Source organism: Mus caroli, chromosome 1 (assembly GCF_900094665.2).
Source record: "Mus caroli chromosome 1, CAROLI_EIJ_v1.1, whole genome shotgun sequence".
Taxonomy (NCBI): Eukaryota; Metazoa; Chordata; class Mammalia; order Rodentia; family Muridae; genus Mus; species Mus caroli.
Window position 1 is genome coordinate 141,504,987 of NC_034570.1, and position 13,785 is coordinate 141,518,771.

At 38.6% G+C, this 13,785-nt stretch overlaps 1 protein-coding gene across 3 annotated transcripts in view; it reads right to left on the minus strand.

Moving 5' to 3' along the window:
• Positions 1-13,785, minus strand: part of Hmcn1 (hemicentin 1) — a 427,483-nt gene that overhangs the window by 183,102 nt on the left and 230,596 nt on the right. For all 3 annotated transcript variants that reach the window (XM_029475879.1, XM_021160385.2, XM_029475883.1), the window contains 8 exons: positions 12,691-12,885; positions 10,929-11,024; positions 9,677-9,804; positions 7,991-8,135; positions 5,048-5,160; positions 3,567-3,726; positions 2,794-2,962; positions 310-437 (listed from right to left, as the gene is read on the minus strand). In XM_029475879.1, the coding sequence (XP_029331739.1) occupies positions 310-437; positions 2,794-2,962; positions 3,567-3,726; positions 5,048-5,160; positions 7,991-8,135; positions 9,677-9,804; positions 10,929-11,024; positions 12,691-12,885 (1,134 nt within the window). The remainder of the gene's footprint in view (positions 1-309; positions 438-2,793; positions 2,963-3,566; positions 3,727-5,047; positions 5,161-7,990; positions 8,136-9,676; positions 9,805-10,928; positions 11,025-12,690; positions 12,886-13,785) is intronic.

The following is a 13,785-nucleotide window of genomic DNA, read 5'->3' on the forward strand; positions in this document are numbered from 1 at the left end:
AATGATCGAAAGGAGCATTTTCTCAGTTACAGTGTTCATATGTCAGATAGGACTGTTTAAAAAATATGATGTTCTTCTATGAGAGTACAGCTAGCTCTCAATGTTTAAACACATTTCCAAAACTGTAATTAATACACTTGGAAATGGAGAAGGGGAGTTATTTGTAGATGGCTAACAGAGTAAATGAAAGAGAAGGACAGACTTACAACTCAGGAATCTTTAGTCTCTATGCAACTTGGAGGTTCACTGTCACAAAAAGGCTGTGGCCCCATGGACAGAGCCATCACTGGCCTCCCTTTGAACACTCACCATGGACACTTAATTTAACGGACTGAGTCACATTCCCAGCAATATTTGTGGCAACACACAGATACATCCCACTGTCTGAAACGCGGGTCTCTGTGATCTTCATTGAGCCAGAAGGGAGGAACGTGTGTCTAAAAGGGAAACCCACACATCAGACCATAGAATCCGAGAGTGCAAACACCCCCTGCACAGCGGCGCTTCAGCGTGAAATTACTGCACTGCACGCAACGTTTGAAACTGTTCTCTCCACTGTAGCATGTATCAGCCATAGAAATGGAATTCTCATAACAATCTTTTATATTCTGGATTATGTCATTAGAAACAGAAAATCCATTTTTCTTTTACCTTTAAATCTAACACAGTTGTCTTAAAGCATCGAATGGCTGCATGTCTCTGTGGGTCAGTAGATTTCAGCTATACAGAGCAAATAAATATGTGTTGTAAAAGTTTTAACTTATTTTGAATATTTTTTCTTTTTCTGTTTTTGTTAGCATATTCTACTGAGCACACTCCTGGACTACATTATATATTTGCCCCCACTTTTATTCTCATACCTTCCTTTCAAGTCTTCTCAACTAGAGGCCCTCCACTTTCCTACCCACTCAGAGGAGAAGGGGAGGGAGAGATGGGAGGAAGAATTGTGGGTGGGGTAACTGGGAATATGCAATGATTAGGATGTAAAGTGAATAAGAAAAAAATTAAATTTTAAAAAATCAGAAGCACTACAAAATCCCATTTCACACCCATTGACAAGCAGAGACAGTTAAACCAGTCTGCATATAAAACTGCATATTCTTTAGGAACTGCAGCCTGGTTTTCTGAATCCTGTTACTGGAAAATAAAAGGAGAACCTCCCCTCAGATGGGGAATGGGGAATATCTCCAAGACTGGAAGGAGGAATCTGTTCTGACAAGAAAACCTAGTTCTATGTTACAGGTTCTAAAATTCTCATACATGTGCCTGCAAGCAGACATATTAAAAAGCTTTGAAAAGAAAGTAATTTAAATAAAACAATAAGCAGACTGCAGCATCTACAAGGAGTGTAATGGCTGAATGAAAGGTAACCTGTATGTAGACTAAGTACAATGAATGCGCTGATTCCATGTATGTACAATAGTGAGTGTGTGCACACAGACTAGTTACAATGAATGTGCTGACTCCTGACTTCATGTGTGTGTAATAGTGAGTGTGTGCATACAGACTAGTTACAATGAATGTGCTGACTCCTGACTTCATGTGTGTGTAATAGTGAGTGTGTGCACACAGACTAGTTACAATGAATGTGCTCATTCCATGTTATAATAGTGAATGTGTGTAACACAATAAAGTAAGGAATGGAATGGTAAGAATATATGTCAGAAGTTCAAATTAAATACAGGAGAGACAACCAAATTGAAACCACAAAAACAGTTTTTGGGGGCTACTTATAGATGAAAGGTTGCACAAGGAGGAGAGAAAGGAAATCCTGACTGGAGAGGGTGCAACAGAATTGCTTTATAAGGAACTCTCTATATCTTGCTTTACAATATTCAGTAAAATTCTTTCAAATGAGTAAAATTATGTAAAGGTGTTCCTGTTATTTTTTTCATCATCAGTAGTAGAAAAATACACTCATATAAATTTGTAGCTTTACAATTATATGCCAACAAGCCTAATAAATGATAGCCAGCAGCTATAATTATATTTTTAGAATGATTTATTTTTATTTTATGTGCATGAGTGTTTGAATGTAATTATGTGCACCATGTGTGTGTAGCATCTACATGGGTCAGGAGTCTGTGGCAGATCCTCTAAAACTAGAGTTACACTTGTGTGTGAGCTGCCATGTGGATTCTGGGAATGAAACCTGGATGCTCTGTAAGAAGAGCAAATGCTTATAACCACTGAGCTATTTCTCCAGCACATTATCTTATAGAAATCTCTCATGAAAGTATCGCCCTATTGTACAAATAAAAGATATGAAATTCAAAGACGTCCCCTGGATAAAACATTTAGGTAGGCTTTAAGCAACAGAGATATGTTTAAACCTGGATGGCTGTGTCCTAAAGCCATGGTATTCCTGCTGTGTCACTTAGTTTGTAAATGACATCATCTTGATGGGTCTTTATTTGTGGACTGGTTTAATCAAAGTGATTTACAAAACCAGCTTACAAAAGTCAAGTCTCATACATGACAGTGGTTTCTGAGTTTTACTGCCTCTCTGGGAGCAACAGAATTCTGAGCGCTGCACACAGCAGGCTGAGAGAGACGCACACACAAATCTGCTCCATTTCAAAAATTACCTAGTAAAATGCCCCGGTGGGAACTGTGGCAAAGCTGTCTTAACATTTACAACCTTGGAAAATGAAGTGCAAGGTCTACATAACTCAGATGTGCATGTGAATGAGCCCAAAGGTAGGTTATATTTTGATACATTTGTAAGCAATTACAGGCGCCATTCCAGCAGGTCACATCTCCCTGTGCTGCTGTTCAACCTGGGTCTCCTACCTTGGAGAAAATGGAGAGATGAGTTGGCTATCTTTGGCCCACGTAATGATGGGTGGAGGTAAGCTCTTAGCTTCACAGGGAAGTATTGCCTCCTCTCCAGCCAGGACAGAGATCTCCACAGGCTTATCTTGGGACAGTCCTCTTTGGTCCCCAAACACTCTGGGTCTTACTAAAAGAAACACAGGATGTGATAGAGGAAATAAAGCATTGAAAACAACTGTACTTTCACTTAAATTAAAATGTAGACTTCTAATGCTGTTCAATAATTTACACAATGTTGATTCCCAAGATTCTGGGTACATCTGAAACTTCCTATTAGCACATTTAAAGAGAGAGATAGAAGGAAATGAAGGGCGAACTTCCCTCCTCGGTCATTTCTTTAAACACAAGATGGAGAGGTCAGCTGTAGTGGGCTCATGTATGCACAGAGAAGCAGTAGTCCCTGAAATAGAAGGTGGCCACCCAAGACACAGCTGAGGCTTGGCTTGATGAGTAGTTTTAACTAACTACTATCTCTGCAAAATGTTGAATGTGCTAAACCCACTTCTTGGGGAAATAGCATGGAATTTTTCAAAAGGTTATACAATCGCTTCCCTGCAAATCAGACTCTAAGTAGAGGTGGCTTTGGTTAGGAGTGAAACTAAAAATGTTTCTTTGTTTGCACGCCAACTTAGGGGAGAGCTTCACCTTTGGGTACCTTACTATGGAAGAAATTGTGAGATTGTGCATGCATGGGCCATTTCAAAGGAAACCCTCCCATGGGTGGCTCTCACCATAGACAGTCAGCTGCACTTTCCTCTTGGCATAGCCGGCTGCATTGGTGGCTGTACAGATGTATTCGCCACTCTCCTCGCTCCCTGGTGACACCACATACAGACTCCCGTCAGCCCCTGCAGAAAACTTGGCACTGCTCGTTGAAATCAGCTCTCCTTTCTGTAAACACAACAAAGTGCGATGGTTTTGTACATCTTTTTTTTTTAAAGAATAAAGGAATAGCTTTATATTTGAAAGTGGAAAAGAAAAATACCTCCAAGGAGTGAAAAACTAGATTTGAAAAATGTTAGTTAGAAGGGAGTTGTTTATAAGAAAAATTAGATAAACAAATGCACTAAAAGTAGTGTTCCTCCATCCTGTGCCATGCCTCCTCTCCCGTACAGCCAGCCACCTAACAGAGAAGGACAGTTTAATCTAAGAGAGGTGAATGGCACCACAACCGCCATCACTGTGCACAATAGTAACGTATCTAGTATTAAGTGTTTTACCCTCACAGTCTTATCAATAGGAACTGCTGGGCCTTCAGTTTCCAATTCAGAGTCCTACAACACAGAGACAAGGTAGAAAAACTTGCCCCAAGTCACTAAGTCAGTCATGAAGTGAGCTGGCCTAGAACCCCAGGAGTTAGGTATTTGAGTCCAAGTTCTTCTCATTTTCTTTGTTTGGCCATAACATAAGGGCCACTTGGAAAGATCTTGTTCTTGCATTTTCTTTAAAGTGGCACATGTCTGCAAAGTACCGTGTGCTTATCTTTCAGGCTTATCTTCATGGTAGTAACTGTGTCTGGACCATAGAAATTGTATATAGGTATGTTATATAGATGTCAGCATCAACTTCTCCATGATTATTAGTGAAATCTCAACCACATGACAGGAATGTAGAAGGGAATCCATGAATTTGTATATGTGTCCTATGCTCTTTGGTCATACATGGAATCTGTGCAGCAAATTGCACTTGGGCAGGAGCTTAAAATGTCTTTGATACTGTTACCTATCAGATTCTTGAAGTCCATAACAGCATGACAACAGTCACTACTGGAGGAAAAGCTGTGTGCCAACAACTGTTTTGAACACTTTATATTTGTAGCAGAACCCTCCTTCTCACCACTCCCAGTCCTCTTGGCTCCATAGCAGCCCCACATAATGCCATAGGCCATGTTTTTCTCAGTCTCCACCTTTAACAGGCAGGACAGTCAAGGTGTTAGTACCTCTGGGAGGCACATTTACTAGATCAACAATCCCACTTCTTGCTCATTAGAGGGCTCCTTCTGAGAATCATCTACCTGGTTCCTGAAAGGGTATCCAGTACATCGAACTTTCTCATGCCAGCCACAGAGGAAGTCAGCTCGGGGAGTGCCTGATTTAGTTTTGTCCCCTCTTGTGTCTCACCCACTCACTGTCCTGTTGAAGTCGTTTGGAGAGAACTCTGTAAGTCATCCCAACACTGTATTTCAGGGAATGCCACTAGATCTATGACTTACCTTTGACCAGGTGATAGATGGCTTGGGAATCCCACTCGCTCTGCAGGGTAAAGTTACTGGAACACCTTCAATTGTGCTCAGTATCTGCTGGCCGTGCTGAATGCTTGGCAGAACTGGATATGGAAGTGAGGTTGGCATCTGAGCAATTGTTCTCCCGTTTAGTATCACATACTTAAAATTGAACATGTTCAATATATTCTTAATGTTTATGAAAAGAGGCAATCTTACATAATATTAGCAGGGCAAAAAATTTACAATAAGTACAATCTGGAAAGATCTAATAATAGCTTAAAACCAGGTGTCAAGTGATGTCTAATTTGGTGACCTTAAAGAAAACACAAAGGTACTGAGGTAAATCAACCATTTCTTGAACACCCAAGATAGACTATAGTCTAATGGCTATACATATATCTTTGGAACACACCTTTTTTTACTGTCCACTAGCCATTAAGCTCCAATGAGTTGATGTAAGCACACCTGCAAATAAATGAGCTGTCTGACCAGCACTTATTAAACACACCCGATGTCCACAAGAGCAGCTTTGTGCCTTACTAAATGTAACCTGATTGAAAAGGATGGCTTCTTAAAAGGAATTTAGTGAAAGTATAGAGGTCTTGGAAGTTCATATGTAAGATGATAAAGTAAAGGACAGTCTGGTCATCTTCCAGTTAGGAATAGCATACCTTTGCCTTTGGGAAACTAGAGAAAACGTAGCAGCATATGAGCATCCATGAAAGCAAAAGGAAATCTCTGTTCCCTTTGTTCTCAGTTGTGCAAATGACCAATACACAGTACCCTCAAAGTGACAGTTCTGATGAAGGCTTCCATACAGGCACGTTTTCTAACAAAGGAAACACAGCAGAAGTCTGCTATTTCCAGATCTTTCTGTTGCATCCTGTGGGAAGATGAGACTAGGACTCCTGCCTGCAGCTCAATTACCACATTTCTTGCTTAAAGTCTGAATTTTCCAGAATCGTCATAATACCCTGGAATAGAAATTTACTAGAACAGAAGACACTGTAGACCCCCGAGTGCAGGAATTCCTCAGAAGGGCTGAAGTGACGTACAGTATGCCCTCATCCTTTCCTACGCCTGCCATTAAGTATTCAGCTAATTTTGTCTTAAAGACTTGGCAGCGCGTCTCCAGCTCCAAGCAAGAACATCGAGCTACTCATGAAAGCAAGAAATGTAATTTCCAGGATCATGACAGAATACGAAACTCTCAAATATGCTGTCAATTTGTGGCGGCATAAGGGAATCTCATGTTTTTAAAAGCCATATTAAGTTAGACAGTAGTGAAGAAAAGTTGCAAATTTAGGTCAGTTTGGAAGCTTGATGACATCTGGGTATGGAGAGGCAGTTTCTCTCCAGATTGTGAGTCTACATGAATCAGTGTGACAGTTAAATTTTGTTCTTTTCATCTGCATTTGTATTTGAATTCATTTCATGTCTTTTATAAAAAAAACTCTTCCTTTTTAGAATTAAGTGAGCACCTTTCATAGGTATTCCTGAAGGAACGATACAGAACAACCCCTTATTAACATGACATCGGTATGAAGCTGCCATGCTTTGGTTCTACTGCGTTTGATACCCTAGTCATCTGGCTGGTTTTTTTCATGTTATTGACTGAATCAGTTGCTTGTTTTGGACTTAAATGAATCAAAAACAGGTGTGAAACTCTTAAACTTTAATCATTATAATGTCTTGTGTCTCAGTAACTCGGGTCCTTGAGTTGTCTGTCTCCTCACCTCTGTGATACAACAAACACAGGACTAATCCCTCACTCCTCCCTGCAACTGAGAATCTGGCCTCAGCATCCTTCTCAACATAATTGTCTAGACAGTTACTAAAAGAAAAGGGGGAAATGCTATGAGGTGTTCCAACTCTGCATCCTTAAGTCAGTCCACAGCACTCTCCAAGAAACCTATGCTCTGATCTTTAAACACAATGACATGGACCCCAACACGACTTTATTATTTGAGGTTATAACTAAATTTAAGTTATTTGGGGGTATTTTTGAAAACCACTCAAGAACATGTCAAGTGATATTGGTGACTATTAGCATCAAGCCAGAGGAGGTGGTAGTTCCGGCATATGGAAGGAAATGGTTTGTAGTCACCGGTATTTTAACAGCCAAAACAAAATGTAAACTGGTAGAGTCCCAAATTCAGAGTCCAAATAAAGACTGAATCAATGAAGGAAACCAAGTATCTTTGGTTCTTTTTCTAAGACACTCACTGTTGTAATCATCTGTTTTAATATTGTTTTAATATCATCTGTATTAATATTATAAAAAAAACAATGTAGGAGACTCTTATAAAACAAATATAAATTTTTATGAGAATTGCTTAAACTATGAAGCTGTCTATTGACATTTTTTTTTTAAAAAAGTCTGGTAACTGTTAAAATGGAAAAAAAAATTGCCTCTGGATTTTCTTATTTGTGACCTTTAAATTATTTAACATGTAAAAAAAAACTGTTTGAAGTACATGGCACATAAGATGACCTTTAGAAAGCTTACGTCATATTTAGCTCCAACACAGAGGGGTCATAAATGAGGACATGCTTGTTGCACAATCCAAAAAAAAAAAAATGGCAATTTAAGGCAATTTGGATGGTACACTAAGTTCAGCTTGCCTGAGATTAAAATGTATTTTTAAACATAATTCTTTGAGAGCTGAGTTCCTTTTTATCAATTAAGAAACCACTAATAAAAGCCCTTGGTCAGACTTGGCGAGTGATTCCCCAGAATGTCTTTTTGTGTACATAGGGAAAGGAAATCTGGAAACGGTATTAACAATGTAGACATTGTTCAAGAAATGTAAAATAACAATTGGAAGAAAGCTCTCCTTCTTGTAATTAGAAGAACAGAGTTATTTGATTAAAACCTATGAACCCTGTTTTGAACAAGGTTTGGAAGCAATTACATTGGGTCTTTCTTACCATGCACGGCCACAGAGGTTGTTTTGTTATTAGTTCCAGCGACATTACTGGCCACACAAGTGTATTCGCCTCCATCCTGAAGTCGAACTCTTTCAATATGGAGGCTCCCATCACTGCGCACAGTTATGTAGGGATTTTGTACCAACTTTGGAATGGAATAAAAAATAAAATGTCACTTATTTTTCATTTGAAAAGGCAGAAATGTGTCTAAGCTTCAGATCTATTTGCTTTTCTCAACTGAATTATTAAATTTATTATAAAACAAACTGGGATTTTAGCACCCTTGGGTTAAAAAAAGATTAACACAAATGTTCTGAAGAATGTATTACTTGTATCCGGTCCTCATATCTCTCCGGAATCATACCTACCAATTGCTATCAGAGACCTACGAGCATCCCTGAAAGGGAAACGATAGAGGTACACCTGACTTTGTGTTTCTGTGAGTTCTGTTGACCAGAACTCAAACTTCACTAGGAGTTCTTCTCTTTCAGCTGAAATTGTTCTTTCCAAGATGGTTCCCTCACCACTAGCAAGTTCCTTGATGTGGTTGATGTTCTCGTTCTTTTACGTAGCTATCTATTACACCAAGGGAGGGTGATGTCATCTTGGCACTCAACCCTGTCAGCTGACAGGCTCAAGAGCAAGGCTCAAGAGCAAGGCTCAAGATGCAACCCAGAAATCATGTCAGAGAAGGCTGGCAATATTTTAGCATAAAAGTTATGATTTCTAAGCCTCCATCATGTTCCATATTAGTTCTTAGCTAGCCTCATAACTAAGGTTTTTTTTTTTCTATACTGCAAATGTGAGTATGCAAATATGAGTAAGCTTGCAATTACTCATATGGAGTCGATTTACTGCTAATGAATACTTCTAGTAGACAGTGAGGCCAGATACGCTGGAAACCAGAAGAAGCAGTGTGAACAAGATGAAGCTCTGTGTCAGTAGAGAACACATTTATGGGGATTTTTCTAAGAATTGAAATGGTGCCTGCATCCTTTTCTAACTAAAAGCTTTATACTAATAAATTCTTAGTAATACATTACGGATCTACCTTCCTAAAATAATTCATCACAAAAGGAATTTAAACCTCCCCATAAAAAAAAGAGTAATATATAAAATGGAAGATTCTAGAGGAATATTAATAGCTCATAATGTCCTACATAGAAGGGTATAAAATACTTAAGGACTATGAAAATATTACTACCTTTAATATTTTCATATTCTGAAGGTAATTTATTAATACATTAAATTGAATGGGAATTATAAAATATATACTATCAATTATTTCTTAAAAATTCTGGCTTCAAATAATATAAATGGCATAAACATATTAACAAAGGTGGAAAGCCCTCAGAGCCAGAAAAATGGATCAGCAGTTAAGACCAGACCATTACTCTTGCAGAGAAAGCTGAGTTTGGTTCTCAGAATACGCATCAGAAGCTTAAAACTACTTTTAAGTCTCCTCCCTCCAGGGCATCTGACTCCCCTTTATCGATTCTAATACCTAAACTCACACATAAACACATACATATAATTAAAAATAAAAATAACTTTTTTTCAAAAAGAGTTTCACTAACAAGACATGCTTATGTGTTTATGAAGTTGGTCCTTCAGTGTTTGTGATGTAATGCATTAATTCTAAAAAAAAAAAAGTAAACAAAATGGCATGTATTAAAACATTATTACCATGGCTGAGTTCTTCATCCACCGCCGTTCTGGAATGGGATTTCCAGCCAACAGAGTACAAGGCAGAGTTAGAGGCTGTCCTTCAATAATGCTGGCCATGGAAGGGCTGATTCCAATAAGTGGGGCAACTACATCAGAGAAAGAAAACTCAACTTTATGAAGACTGGAGGAGAATATTATTGTAAGAAAGATAATTAAGAATTATGTTGTTTAAAACTGGAGTTTTCAGGAATAGGACTTAAAGTAGAACACAAACTTGAATGTGGATGTAAGGGGTGAAAGTAGAACTGGGAGGAGTACAGGTGATCCTGCAGAAATATCAAGAGGAAAGAGGAGAACCTACACAGAACAGCAATGTCAGGGCCAGATGTTCACAGCATATACATTAGAACGGAGAGTGTGTGAGGATGCTTGTGAGCAGAAACCTGGAATTATCAGAACCCACTATCAGGGAAATAGCCAGAAACAGAATAGACTAGGATACATCAGGAGCCTGTGGGAACAGCACAAGCAAGCTAAACAGAGATGAGTTTGCTGAGACAGAAGAGCAAAGAAGTGTGGTTGACCTGTTCTTTCCTGGAAATTAACAAAAAAAAATACACCACAAATGAGCCCAAATTCCTTAAGAGACAAATGGAGTTGTACATACAGAAAATTCTGTAAACCAACATTAATCAGATACATGCAGTTAAGTACTTTAAGCCACATTTAATACTATAACAATTTGTATTCTATAGCACTGGGATAAAATTCCAAAGAATAAGTGGAGACATCAATTAAAAATGAGAGTAAATTAACAGTTTCATCAGTCAGACATGTCTACTCAGTAAAATATACTGAAGCAAAAATCCCACAACTTGGTAATAATTTGTATTCTAGATCTACTTCACAACTCTGAATATAATCATATGAGGGCTGAAGTAAAAGCCATCAAAAGCACCAATTGTGTGTGTGTGTGTGTGTATGTGTGTGTGTGTGTGTGTATGGGTGTGTGTGTATGGGTGTGTGTGTGTGTGTGTGTGTGTGTGTTTAGGCTTCAACCTATTTAAACTGACCAATAGTCAAATAGAAGATGAGGAGTCTGAGCAGGTGCTCTAAGTCATTTATAGTTGTAACACTGTATAAAATACAGTTTAGGAACCCAAACCTCTACCTGGCTGTAGAATCGAGGGAAATTGTCACTGTAAAGGGTGACATCACCCAAGAGGTCTGAAGTTTGTGGAGAATATCGCCACTAGAAAGTTAATCTTACCGAGTCCTGTCACCATTACTGTTGTCTGTGACTGTATTTTTCCAAACTGGTTCTCAGCTTCACAGATGTACGTTCCTTTATCACTTGCCCATAAATCTGTAAAGAAGAACTTGTTTATTCACCCAGGACCATCTTAAGACTTTGACAAGGGATCTGGCCCAGTGCTGAGATCGGGGCCAAAATCACATAAACACCCTTTTGACCATTCCTGTCTAGGGATGGAAACAGAGAGCTCAGCCATCAGGGCAGGATGACAAATTCTCTATGTCTGATTTATCTTATGCCAAGGAGTTGGAGATTCACAGCAGAAGTAATATCCTAGCTGTAGTTTAAAGAGCACATGGGCATAAAGTCTCACCATCATTACCATGCAGTGTGAGCTCAACAGAGGTGACATCAGTGAGCATGCAAAGTGGAACAGAGGAAAGCTCGCCAGGCCTCAGCTGTCCTCAGAGAACCATTGGCAACTGAGGAAAGCTGGGGACAGGAGGGATTCCAGAGAAGAGCATGCCCACTGGTTGCCCAGTGCCAAAGGGTCAGCCCTGAACACATAGATATGGCTAGCAATGCACGGCCTGAACAGGTTATATTTAGGAATATGTGTGTATACATATATGTGCATGTAATAAGGATTCATTTTTTACAAGGTCATGAATTTGAATGAGAAACAGTAGGGGTTTGTGGGAGGGTTTGGACAGTTGGAAAGGGAAGGGAGAAATGTCATAATAAATTATATTCTCCAATATTGTCAAATAATATAAAGAGCAATAGAAGCTAGGAAGAGCAGTCTACTCATTGTGAATTGTAAATCAGAAGCACAGCTTGAAGAAAATCAGGTTCTATTTAAAGGGTACGGAGCTATGTCACCTCAGGTACACTTCTATTCTTTGTGCGGGAGAGGGTTTAGTTGTCCAGTGACAGGAAGAATGTATTAGCATTTAAGGAACAAGAAACGAGAAAGAGATGGATGATTCATGGAGAAGATTTGTAGAGAAACAAAGTCTGGCAAGGATTTCAAAGGCTCTACTAGACTTTGTAGATTTGACATATATTTATAATCAGGAAGCCTAATTCTGCTTAAGGAGAAGACACACCTATTCATCCACTTAGAAAAGCTTCTGGATGCCATGTTCTACATGAAGATGTGGGGTCTTTGGTGAAGCTGTATAAGCATGCACGCATGGCGCCAAGACAAAGCCTATTCACACATAAAACCACATTTTAATGCAAATTGCTTTTCTTATTTTTCTCTTTACTATGTGTTGGGTATTGATATAATTTTTGTTATGTAGGTAAAACAAATGCATGGAATTGGTTTCCAAGATTATGAAGAACATTATGGAAGACGTGAAGTTAACACAAGCATTGGGAATAGTCGGGGTAGGATGCTGAAGCCTAAAGCCTTTAAAGCGTCGTCCGTGGCTGGTGATCAGCAAGAAAACCAAGATAAGATTTTTAATTAAGGGAATGATTTTAATTTTATAAGTACTGTAGCCAAGCATGTCCAATTAAATAGCAAAATATGAATATCCATATTTGTATATAATACAGCCTGGCATGGTGACCCTCAAGAGGCTGAGACAAAAAAATCAAGTGCCCAAAGCACTTCTGGGATATCATACTGAGTCTTTGTTTAAAAACAAGAAAAACAAAAAGCAAACTAAGTAATAAACAAAAAATATACATATTCAAATTTATATCCATAAACACAAATACACACACACACACACACACACACACACACACACATGCTTTAACTTACTTGAAATAAAGAGAGCTCCTGTTCTCAGCTGGCTGATGGAACTAACTGAAAAAGGTCTTGAGAAAACTGGCATGTTGTCCAGCCTACGCCATTTGATCTTTGGTTCTGGATAACCCTGAACATAACAAGGCAATGTCACATTGGAGCCAATTTCCATGGCCACATCAGAAGGTTCTTGTATGAAAACCGGAGGTGCTGGAAGGAACAAAAGAGAAAAATGTCACTGGCAGAGAATGTGGACATATTAAGAATAAACTTTATTAGGTCATCAACAGGTTGAACAAATCATTATTCATAAAATATTGTAAATTTACCCTATAGCTACTCTCATATGACAGGCATTCATTTTTTTCACTATAAATTAACTCTTAAAATAAACACTCATCTTTGCCCTACAGATGTAGGTGATGTGAAGACCATCTTAGAGAGAACTATTACAGACATTTCTTTTCAGTATGAGTATATTTTATAGTGCTCAAACCTTAAACAATCCTGAATAAGCCGAGTTTATAATGAAATATAATATTTCTGGTATTCAAAAAATCTTGTTGGTTGGATTTCTAAATGAACTTAATTTGTACCAAAGTGTTTCATCACTAATCCCCATCAGACATACTAACAATATTTATTACTGAAGTGTAAGTATGTTTGGTATTGTATGCTTGCTCCTTATAGCTCAATTTTTAAGTCAGAGAAATGTAAGTTTGAGGATCAATCATGTAAGTTATAATAGCAGAACGCATTTAGTAAAGAGAGAATAGGAAGTGCTTAGCATCTTAAGGAGAACTGAGACATATAAAGAAATCTAGGGATTCACATCATTCCGGTAACGAGGAGGACTGAGACGAAGACCCTGAAGTCTATGATAAACACAGGTCTCCAATATAACACAGATCTACAATATAAGGAGGATGCTGTTGGGAACTGCCCAGGGCTGAGGCTCTCAGAAGCTGATGAATAATGATGTTTGAGACATCAGATAAGGATAAATACATGGGATGCTATTGGAAGCAGTGTGAGGAACCTACTCATGTAAAGTTCTAAGAGATGTTACGCTGGAAGTCAAGCAAGGATCCAGGTAACCAAGGACAACAG